The sequence below is a fragment of the Carex rostrata genome, chromosome 20 (assembly GCF_964058835.1).
Source record: "Carex rostrata chromosome 20, lpCarRost1.2, whole genome shotgun sequence".
NCBI lineage: Eukaryota > Viridiplantae > Streptophyta > Magnoliopsida > Poales > Cyperaceae > Carex > Carex rostrata.
In genome coordinates, this window is record NC_135937.1 from 8,579,701 (window position 1) to 8,591,937 (window position 12,237).

Below are 12,237 nucleotides of genomic sequence, written 5' to 3' on the forward strand. Positions count from 1 at the left end.
AATTCAATTTCTCATTTTTTTATAGGGGAACTGTTTGAAAGTATACATCATTAAAGGGCAAAACTGTTTTTCCTGTTTTTTTTTCCGTATTCTTGGAATGAAAATGAGTTCAAAGATGCTGTTAACGATTTGGGTCATGGAGTGGAAGTATTTAATTTCAGAGATGAAAAGGTACACAATAATATATTAAATTATTACCATCAATTTCTTTTTTAATTTACGTATTAAGACAGTAATAGCATTTATGACTAATGGAATGACTAATTGATACAGGAGACAAAATGGGTGGTTGTAAAAGAAGCCACTGTCTCTGGTTTTAATAGACAGTGTGCTTGATATTCCTTTCACAAAATTGGTCAACCCGGGTTCATATTTGGGGATATTGAATTCTCCCCAGTGACAGCTGAAAAGAAACAGTCTTATATAGTTGTATTAAAATCATTATTCAACAAAATTGAAAGATTTTTTTTCTGTTAAACTAGTTAAAAAATGTCCTCGAATATGATGACTTGAGGGATCATAACATTTCTCTATTTCTCTTTTTATTAATTTCAATTAATAAAAAATTGTCCTTTTCGAACACGACCTTACCATGAATAAAATAATGACACTATAATAAAGAGACAGCTTTTTATAGGTCCACAAAGCTGCGTCACAGAGGATCAGGGTTTGAGAAGTGGGACCCTCTCTTATCCATTTTGAAATTCAATTAATTATAGAGTAAGGCTTGGGTGCTATGGATAGCATAGAGGCCTCTATGCTACGGCTCAATATTCGAGTTTTCAAAATCCAAACGGTCGATCCGAACCGTTCATCTTATTCTCCATATTAATATCTGCTTGGAGACTAAATTTTACATTTTTCTGAATTTTTTTACTATTTATTAAGCCACTTTGAAAATCGCTAATCCAACGGTTTTACTGTTTTGTGCAGCCACCGTTGGATCAACAATTTTGTAAAATACTTAATAAATAGTAAAAAAATTCAGAAAAATGTAAAATTTGGTCTCCAAGCAGATATTAATATGGAGAATAAGATGAACGGTTCGGATCGACCGTTTGGATTTTGAAAACTCGAATATTGAGCCGTAGCATAGAGGCCTCTATGCTATCCATAGCACCCAAGCCTTACTCTTAATTATATCAAAGGGAAGCCAAATTACATAAGAAAAAGACAGGTGGCGGTCTCCCAAACCGAATATCCGTGATTCCTCTTTCCTTGGACCACTCACCACTCCAAGCACGTCAATTTTTTGTCTCCGACCTCTCTTGGTAACCTCTTTCGTAGTCCTATAGCAAAACTTGCCTTCTCAAGCATACCTTTATATGTTTCCTCATGTGGTTTCTTCATTATTTGATCTTTTGAAAGAGACTAGCATATAAATAAGAAATTGAACTATATATTTTATATCTTTTAGTACTTATGACATCATAATGAAGATTTTATGTTATATTTCCACAATTTAGTACAATCTAAAACAAATTTTGTTGTTTTGTCTAATTTATGTAGACAATTTTATAAAAATAAGTTTAGTTTATTTTTTTCAAATTTATTGAACCATAGACGCCATAATTTATTAAACCTTTGATGAAGATAATATATGTATCTCTTAGTTAATTAAGATAATGGGATAATTTGAACAGCTTTCAACTCAACTTATACCACGAACAAATTTATTCAATAACAACAATGCCAGTGTTTAAATTTTAAAATAGCTATACAAATTTTAACTTCTAATCTCACATGATCAAAAGGTATGAGTAACCATCAATAATAAATTGCACATACACTCTCGTTTCTCTCTCTCTATTTTTTCCTCTACTATACAAAGTTACGAAAGAACTCCAAATTTAACCAGTGATTATATTTTTAGGTATGACAAGATACACAATAATATATCCTCCATACCTTTTTATTTTTATTTTAGATAACTAAAGATAACAATTTCTCCCAATTATTTATTTTTTTAAGTAAATAAGTTCAGTTTGAAAAGATTTGTATTTCAATAAAAGAGAGTAGTTTTCTATACTCATCAAGTAGCAATTGTGTGCAAATTACGTGCTGCAAAATCCTACAAGCAATTGTAAAGTCAAAGAACGAAGCAGCTCCCCACTTTCCACATCTTCTGAGGTAACAGAATATTTCTGTTCAGATCCAACTGTCCGATCAGAATTCTGGCCAATCCGGTACGAACAGGAATGCACGATACGTCTTCAATCGTCGTGCTAATTTTGATCGGACGGTCCAGATCTAAAAAAAATATTCTGTTACCTTAGATAGAATGATTTCGTTTCTTTCCCTCAAAGGCTCAAGCTCAAACTCAAACCTTTCTCCGCATCTCCCACGCCTCATCTTCTTTGTTTATTCTCCAAAGTTCAACTTCATTTTCGTTCCTTGTTCAATCCGACCCCTCGCTCTCTCCGCCATCTCCCTACAATCTACATCCTTCTCTTCTCCATTCCCCACGCCAATGGCTGAAGACGACACCGCTTCAGACGCCTCCGCTACCATCGCCGGCGAAGATGTTGCCTCCACTTCCGGCGATGCTCCTCCTACCGAAGACGGTCGTGTCTACCTCGTCCCGTACGGGTAATTACCAAATCTCCATTCACTTCATCCAATCGTTCCTAGAGATAGTTAATCCTTTGCTGATCGCATTGGAAGCTATAGTTTATTCCTTGAAACCTGACAGGTGCACTCTTTGTGCTTTAATATTTTCTAATGAGTTTGTTAAGTACCGTAGGGGTCACATTGAGTTAGTGACGGTTTGTGCAGGCTAAATTTTAATTTTTAGCTTATAATCATAACCACCTAACAATAGCAGAAGAAAAGTTAAAACAGAAAGAAATTCAGGTCATTCGGACCAGCATGTACTGTATGAAGGATTTCAATTTTGCAGTTCTACTAAAACAGAAACAATAGAGGTTGGTTGGACCATCGTCTCCTGCAAAAGGTTGTTCAAATAGTCAATTAAGACCAATTTAAATAATTTTTATTTGGTCCACATTTCAAAGCTGATTTTACAGTCTACCCTCATTTTATACTCTAAATTTGGCCTACTTTAATGAAACACAGATGGTGGAGCATTGCGTGCAAGTCAATCAATGCTGAGGGGCTGAGAGGGGTGCCTTACATGGCAACCCCTCCACCGGCCACCTCATACGGCTCTAAGCTGGTAAACATGTTCAATTCGGATCAAGTATTCAATCTCCAACGAGACATTGATGAGGAAGGAGAGGATGTTTCTGGTCAAAGCTACGCTCTTATTGCTTCTGATATGTGGTCCCAGGCTCTCAAATGGTGCATCATCTCACTTTTCTAATAGTTTATTTTTTCCTTTTAATTTTGTGTGTGTTGTAAAGGTGCCAAAGGATCCTGTTATATCTTCCTTCTGAAAAAATTATGCAAATTTAAAGATTACCATTTTTGGTACTGGACCAGTAAACTTGTGATGCAGCATTTGACTTCTGAGGTTTTTGTGTGCTTATATTAGTAATGGTTTTCATTACTACATTTACTGCATTTACCAGCCAGTTTAATTTCATGCTAATGATACTCGGTGATCTTTTGGCCAAGAATTACTGTATTGGCTTTCATTACTGCATTTACCAGATTTTACAGGATTGTAATGATTTCATAGCATAGGATTTAGTTCTATAAACATACTGGCTGCAATATTATAATACTAGCTATAACAACCAGTTTAATTTGAGGTGTGTACTATGCTGGTCAATGGCAGTGCCAGAAAGTTGGGTTTTTTTTTGGTTAGGGTTTTTAACTATGTCCTCGTGGCTTTTTCACAGGTACAGAGAACTTGGTAAAGAAGAACTGAAGGAGAAGAACTTGCCGATAGAGGGTCTTAGTGATGTATATGATATATCATTACGTATTTCTGTCATAAGGAGCACAAGTATAATAACTGTCAAAATTAGTAGAAAGGTCCTTTGTTTCTTATTATTTATCTTTTTTTTTTTGTAATTCTTTTTGCGTGTATAGTGCTTAAGACTACTTGCAGAGGCACCTTGAGTGACAAGCTCTTTATAGTATTATCTTAACTAACTATTTTATTTTGTGATAACTTCTCTAATTCCTATGCATACTAAATTCTTTTTGTAAATTCCAGGACAACACTTTGGAGGTTCACAGAAAAGCGAGCAAGATTTTTAGTGGTGATTCTGATCCAGTATGTTTGTTAATTTTGAGAACATATTATATTTTATTTTTTATTTTCAGCTTCTAGTAGGAACACGTTTATGATACTTTTCTTTATTTTTCTAATTATTTAATATAGGTTCGTATATGGGATTTTTCGGGGCAAACAGAACTTATATTAATGAATGCATGGAATCGGTTGCCCCAAGATGTTCGCCAGCCTGATCAAGAGGTGCCAGTGAAATCTTCTCTCTCAAGTTTTAATACATGTTATATTTTCTATGTATAAATTTGGTATACCATAAAGTTTTTCCTCATGCATAAATGGGCTTAGTTGCCTAGTTGGCCACTGGAAGGACAGTTGTTAAAAAAAGCATGTGAAGTTTTTTTATGAAGAAACTTGATAGTTTACTACAGGATCTAGAAAATGATTCTTAAGAGATCTTCCCATTAGACAATTCTAAAGTTTTAACACTATCCCTTCCCTTCATTTTTAATTCTTGATTTTGTTCTTCATTTGTTAGTTGCCTCTTTTCTTTCACTTTACTATTTTTCTCTGTTCTAAACTCTGCAAAACTGTGAACTCTGAGCGGTTTCTGAACCCAATTCTCTATTTCCGTATTGATTCTGTGCTGCTCTTATCTAGTCTTTGCTGATGAAAATAGGGGTTTCAAGACATTTACTTTAGTCAACAAGGTATTCTTGTTCAATACTAAAATTTCAGGCTATTGGGCCCCTCAGTTTTGGGTCTTCGGTTAGGGATTTGATGGATTGGACTTTTCTAAATACTGTTTGTTACAAATGGAAATTTTCTCCCCTCTTTCTTAATTTCTAATTCCAATTCTGAGTTGTCATATCCCTTTTTTTTATCTTTTTTTTTTTTTTCCTATTCTCTAATTTCAATGGTATAGTCAACTTTTTTCTGTTTGAGAGAAAAGTATTATATGATTCTTTTTAACTTGAAGTACTGGTCTGGTAAGAATAAAAGGATGGGGGTGCACTTGGATGCAAAGTATGTGAAAGTTATTTTGTTTATTCTGTAACCTTCTTGATCGTTGCAACTCATATATTTGAATAACAGCAAGTATAGAAATTTCTTGCGGAGATAACTGACACATTTTGATTCATGCTCAGTTTGGGCTATGAATGACAAGGGAAACAAAATTAAAGGTCTTGTTTCATATTACAGCAAACTTTTTTCTCCCATTCAAATGTTACTTAAATAAAAAAATTGTAATCGAGTAATAATGTTACAGAAACTGATTATGGTACCTTATATTTGATTAGAGGTAATTTTTTATGCTAAATTTACTTGTACCAGCAGATTCTTTTACATGTACACGCACTTGATACTGCGAGCAGCAAAAATGAATCCAAGCAAGATGAGCCATCCGTACAATCAAATAAAACCGCGGGTTTCTTCTATGGTGGTTCAATTGAGAGCAGTGGAAATGGCAGGAGTTTAAATCATGATTCGGAGTTATTTAATGGGGGTCTCCAAGCAGTGGGCTTGGGCTTGGTTGGGTTAGAAAATCTCGGCAACACATGCTACATGAACAGTGCTCTACAGTGCTTGGTTCATACTACTAAGCTTGTTGTTTTCTTTCTTGGAGACTTTACAAAGGAAGTAAACCATCACAACCCACTAGGGGCTCGGGTAATGTTTTATTTTGTATAACACAGAAGTCATAGTTCCTTGACCTAATCATTAACAGAAATTACATGTTCTTTGCTTTTGGCTTATGCTATTAATCTTTGTAATTCAAATGATAATAAATATTAGAGTAAAGCTAGTGTGTTCGTAAGCTCACTAGGCCGTTAGTGAGCTTAACTCGAAAACATATTGGGTTGGTTTCAAACGACAGATCCAAATCATTGAAACCGATTGTTTTCATGAGTGATGTGTTTACATGTATAATCTATTAATTGTTTTGATTAAAGTCCAGCGGTAAAATAAAAGAGAATGTTTATATAAGCTATTTAATGCATAAATTTTGCATGTAAACGCATCACTCGTGAAATAGCTTGGTTTTAACGGTTTGGATTCGTCATTTAAAGCCAATCCTTTAGGTTTCTAAGTTAAGATCATCAGGGGTACTTGGTGAGCTTGAGAACACACTAGCTCTACTCATAAAAATTAATATATTTCGTAGTGATCAGTTGTGGTTTCTTTTGTTTTCCTGGAAAAAAAAATCCTCCAACCATGATATATTCTCACAGAAGAATAAACTAAGAAAAAACAGAATGATCAAAATATCCCGGTAATTATGCCTACCAATACAATATCTATTTTGACCACAATGGAAACGGTACGAGGATCTGTTTGGTAAAATCTTGGTTCTAGTAAGTCTGAATTGAGTGGGGTCAATTGGCAGGGAGAGCTTGCACTGGCATTCGGGGATTTATTGAGGAGGCTCTGGTCACCTGATAAAACACCGGTGGCTCCTCGTCATTTCAAGGGAAAGCTTGCACATTTTGCGCCTCAATTCCGTGGGTATAACCAGCATGATTCCCAGGTCAGGGAACTTATACATGTCAGGATATATGTATTATACCATGTATTTGTGCTTTTTACGGATTAGTATAACTGGTATGAAGAAGGGTTATACAAAAGAGGTAGAAGAGAAAACAAGGAAGTTACCCTAACAAGAAATAAATGACAAAGGTTTTGAGTAAACTTGTGGAAATGAAAGAATAGTGTACAAAGTCGCCCCTCATGTTCAAGTGAATAAGGAAAACATCATTGGAGATGAAAAACAAGATCAATTGTTCAGATTCTTCGTTTGAATTATTTTTTTAAATATTACTGCAAAAGAGAACCCTCAAAAAATAAATATTACTGCAAACGAGAACTTGTGGCACCACAAAGACATTGGAACCCTCAATATTTTTATCCCTTTGTACAAGAGGTGGAGGCAGAATTTTAATCTACGGGGGTTAATATGCACATAAAGATTTATATTACTCACACTTTTTTGAAAAGAAGTATGGGGGTCAGCTTACATTTTTTATAAAATAAATGGGGGTCACATTTAGCATAAATATAGCAATTTTATATATAATATTATAATTTATAGTTTAAGTTTAAAGGGTTCTAGAGCAAATGGGGGTCAATTGACCCCCATTTAGCAAATGTAAATCTGCCCCTGAAATTGTACTAGTCTTTATCTGATGTCCTTTCCTTGCAGGAGCTTCTAGCATTTCTTTTGGATGGATTACATGAAGATCTCAATCGAGTGAAACAGAAACCATATATTGAAATCAAAGATGCCGATGGTCAGCCTGATGAGGAGGTAGCAGATGAACATTGGCAATACCATTTATCTCGTAACAACTCTATCATAGTCGACACCTGTCAAGTGAGTATCACATATTTTTATTTTTCTATAATCACCCAGGAGTTGGGCTAATATGCTTTATGTTGCATGGGCCCTCTTGTGCTTCACACCCTTCCGTGCCATTTTCAAGGTCCAAACAACCAATTCGAACTGCTCAACACAATCTACATATGAAAATGTGCTTGGAGACCAAATTTTTACATTTTTTGGAAATGTTTTACTATTCTTTAGATGGGTACAAAATCGTTGTCTTTATGGTCCAGAATTTTCTGAAAAACAGCGATGTTGTACATACCTAAAAATATAGTAAATAAATTCCAAAGAATGAATTTTTTTTGTCTTCAAACACATTTTCATATGTAGATCATGTTGAGCGGTTCGGATCGGTTGTTTGGATCTTGAAAACAGAGATAAGGATGTAATGCACAAGAGGGTCCATGCTTTATAAAGCACCTTAATTGGGAACACACCCAACTGCACCCCGGTGAATTCAGGAACTGGGGGTGCAAAATGGGTCCAGCAGATTCTGGTATTTTTCTGGAATAAAACCTGACTGATATGATATTGGTATCTAAAATGGTAATATACTTGATCTGTTGTAGGCACATAGCTTGTGATATCATATTTCTCTTTAATGTGATTCTAATTTTGTAATTTCTTAACCTCAGGGCCAGTACAAGTCAACTCTAGTTTGTCCGATTTGCAAGAAAGTATCCATCACATTTGACCCTTTCATGTACTTGTCTTTGCCTCTATCTCCATCAAATACTCGAACAATGACTATGATGGTAATTGGTACCGACGGTACTATAGAGCCATCTCAACACACCATAAGCGTACCCAAGTCAGCAGAGCTGAAGCATTTCATCCAAGGTCTAGGTTCTTCATGTTTGCTCAGAGATTCTGAAACCCTTTTGATTGCCTCGGTACATTTTTAATACACTGTGCATCTCTCCAACAACATTGTTAGTTATTAATATTGTTCTTTGATTACATCCTGTGGGATGGAGTATAAGGTAAAGAGGGAGGCTAAGGTACTTTGCAAAGCGCACATGGATCCGTACTATAGATCCATATTTTCGTTTTCAAAGTCCAAAGAGTCGATCTGAACCGTTCAACATGATTTTCATATGAAGATGTACTTGGAGATCAACTTTAACGTTTTTTTAGAATTTTTTTAGTATTTTTTAAAATAAGTACAAAATCACCTGTGAACCATCCAAAAATAGGAATTTTCAACCTATTTAAAATAGTAAAAAAAAGTAAAATCCAATCTTCAACTACATTTTCATTTGGAGGTCATTTTGAGTTGTTCGGATCAACTGATTAAACTTTGAAAACCGAAATATGAATCCATAGTACAGGTTGATCCGAACTTTGCAAAGTATCATAGCCTCACTCTTGATTTTTTTCCTATTCTTTTCTTAATTATTGAGTAACGGGGGCGGGAATACTGTACAGGTTTACAATAATCGCATAGTTGGTTACTTGGAAGGGCCTTCTGATTCGATCTCATTAATTAGAGATGGGGACCGTCTCGCAGTGTACCGGCTACAAAAAGATAGTGATGCTGCTACTATATTAGTGTTTGTGCACCAGCGTCAGGAGTAAGAACACATACTTACATTCGTTTTTTTTGTTGTTGTTGTTGTCTCTTAAATTTGATAAGGTCTTTAATGCAAGATTACTTGTATCCAGGACCATCATTCGTACAGTGACACGCTGGAAGCAATTCGGCACCCCTCTCGCAACAAGACTACAACTTCCTTTAACCGGGACCACTATTCGGGCCGAGTTTCTCAAAGCAATGAACCCATTCCTTCGTTCTAACCACTCTGCCTCATGCTCCAGCAATTCAGATTCTAACACCTGTCATGCTAGTGAACCTGACAAGATGACTGAAGATTTAGATCTGTTTGAGTTCTACTTGACGGATGAGCGGTGCCAGATGCAACTCTCCAAAGTAGAAACAAATGAACCTGTTTCAAATGATATCACTAAAAAACAACTGCATGTTCTTGTTAACTGGAGTGAGAAGGCATTGGAGCGGTACAATCTTGGCCTTCTAAACTCTCTGCCTGAGGTTTACAAGTCAGGCGGTATTTTTGCTAGGCGAACCCATGAGCCAGTATCTTTGTACTCGTGCCTTGATGCATTTCTGTCCGAGGAACCACTTGGACCAGATGACATGTGGTAAGTTTATTCATCAAATCATGATAATCAATTTAAATTGTGTATAGGCTTCTGTGAATGCTCTTGAAAAATTGATGCATTGCATATGCATGTTTCTTCTAGCTTCTGGTATCTATACTTTTCCTTTTTCCTTGAGAATATTCAAATTACCCTCCATTTTTTTCCATTTGTGTACCATGAAAATGGTGAAGAAAGAAGGGATGTTTTGAAGGCTTCCATCAAAAGTCCGAGGCATATAGAGATACTTTCACACGTAATTCATAAATATAACAGTACCTTGTGTTTGCATGGTGAAAAAGGAAGGTTAATTTTTTGTACTTCCAGCTTGTGAGGACCCACTTGGTATCTGAGGTGTTGCAATATAAATAAGTACAACTATTTATACTGTTTTATTTATAAAAGTTGGACAATACTATGTAGGTATTGTCCGTCATGCAAGGAGCACAGACAGGCCAATAAAAAACTCGATCTCTGGAGACTGCCAGAAGTTCTTATAATTCACCTAAAGAGATTCTCTTATAACCGTTTCATGAAACACAAACTTGATACTACTGTAGAATTCCCAATACATGACTTGGATTTGTCGGGGCACATCAGTCATAAACCTCAAACTGCCACTGAGGGTGAAATTAAGCAGCTTAGCATGCATTATCGGCTGTATGCGGTTAGCAATCACTATGGCAGCATGGGTGGGGGCCACTACACTGCTCAAGTTTTTGTAAGACTTGCTTTCCCTTTTTACTAAATTCAGTTCTATGAGGAGTTGCATAAGATTTAACCACCTTCTATCAGCCTAATTATTTTTAGTATATAGTTTGAGTGAGGCCATGGTACTTTGCAAAGCGTAGGTCGGCCCGTGCTATGGATCCATATCTTCGTTTTGAAAGTTTGAACAGTCTATCCAAACCATTCAACATGATCTTCATATGAATATGTGACTTGGAGACAAAAAAATTTATTTTATAGAATTTTTTTTAGATATGTACAAAATCACTTGATCTAAAGATTCTGGAAATTTTCTACCTACCTAAAAACATAGTAAAAAAATTTCTAAAAAATTAAAATTTCATCTCCTAGTAAATTTTCAAATGGTGATCATGTTGAGCGGTTCAGATCTCAACTATTTGGATTTTAAAAATGGAGATATAGATCCATAGTACATACCGATTCGCTTTCACCAAAGAAGAAAATTTATAATATAGCTAGGTTTTTTTTAGTTCAATGGAGAAGGCTCACAGTTCCCACATCCATAGTTTGTGACCATGCAGACTGTTTGCAAGTAGCTAGTCATAATCTGAAAAAGTGAAGTATTACCAAATTATAACTGAAACCAAAAATAAGATGGAATAAAATCATACATGTGATGTAAGTGTTGATTATGGTAAATCTACTTTAGTTATTGACTTCTGTGTCTATGTATTTCCTTTTTTTTTTCTTTTTTGTAGCATGAATGCGGGAATAAATGGTATAACTTTGATGACAGTCGTGTAAGCCAGATATCAGAAGAAAGTATAAAGACATCGGCAGCTTATGTTCTGTTTTATAGAAGAATATAAAATGCATGAATTAACTAAACAAGTTTATCAAGTCTAATGACATATGGTTAGTGATTTTTTTGCTAACAAAACATGCAACAGATCTGAACCCATACACCAGTATGCTCTGCTCTACTAACGAAAGTGTTTGTTTCAATTTATTGACACTTGAAATTCAATTACATGTACATAACTATTTTTAATTGATTAAAGGTTTTATTCTCTTGACTCTTGCTGAGAGGATGAAATTGTGATTTGTTTCTTTGTATGATTATAGTCGGCTTATAGAGAGTTTGGATACTGTAAAGGTTGCGGCATTACATTTTTCTTATTCTTTTGCTTAAATAAGTTTAAATTGATTATTTTTTTTTTAAAAAACGAATATGTATCTAAACCTAAAGCATATTGGCCCATTTTAGTACATCTCTTGTTCTTTTTCTACGAGTATACTTTCTAATTTCTATTGCACTCTCTGCGTGCAAAAAGGGGATCCGTTAATCGTCAAGTCATCTTTCTTATAAAATTGCAAGGATTTTCCTTTTCATATTTATATGCTTTGCACATATCTTATGTATTATTCTAGAACGTATAAATTTTTGAGCAATAATGTGCCAACTCGGTGTCTTGTGTCTTTTATTGAGAAACAAAAGTAGTGGCAAAAGACATACTCTCCATGTGTGAGGTTGTATATTGAAAATTTGAATGTTGATTTTTGAGCAATAATGTGTCAACTCGGGGTCTTGTGTCTTTTATTGAGAATCAACCTTTAGTTTAGTAGCAAAAGACATACTCTTTATGTGTGAAGTTATATATTCAAAATTCGAATGAGAAAATCTTTGACACTTATACTCAGAAATAAAATATTTATATGTTGATAACATTTTAACTATTGGACTTTTGATAACATTTTAAACTATGAACATCAAACGTAAATAGAAGTTAATTACATAAAATTTTCATGTTTCAAATAGAGATTAATTTGACGGTATCTATAATATTTTGCTCTAAATTATATAAAA

The 12,237-nt window shown here is 34.8% G+C and overlaps 1 protein-coding gene across 4 annotated transcripts; it reads left to right on the plus strand.

The window, feature by feature from the left end:
* The first annotated feature begins 2,328 nt into the window (after nucleotides 1-2,328).
* On the plus strand, nucleotides 2,329-11,604 carry LOC144572337 (ubiquitin carboxyl-terminal hydrolase 8-like). 4 transcript variants are annotated; one of them, XM_078321875.1, is made up of 13 exons: nucleotides 2,329-2,589; nucleotides 3,076-3,300; nucleotides 3,804-3,939; nucleotides 4,124-4,183; nucleotides 4,292-4,384; nucleotides 5,474-5,809; nucleotides 6,528-6,668; nucleotides 7,341-7,511; nucleotides 8,159-8,416; nucleotides 8,952-9,097; nucleotides 9,189-9,683; nucleotides 10,104-10,401; nucleotides 11,129-11,604. In XM_078321875.1, the coding sequence occupies exons 1-13, from the start codon at nucleotides 2,471-2,473 to the stop codon at nucleotides 11,237-11,239; spliced, it is 2,589 nt and encodes an 862-aa protein (XP_078178001.1). In that variant the 5' UTR covers nucleotides 2,329-2,470; the 3' UTR covers nucleotides 11,240-11,604. The 4 variants fall into 4 exon arrangements, with proteins under 4 accessions (XP_078178001.1, XP_078178002.1, XP_078178003.1 ...); XM_078321876.1 differs by having other exon boundaries at nucleotides 5,477-5,809; XM_078321878.1 differs by lacking the exon at nucleotides 2,329-2,589 and adding an exon at nucleotides 2,838-2,953.
* Nucleotides 11,605-12,237: the final 633 nt, after the last annotated feature.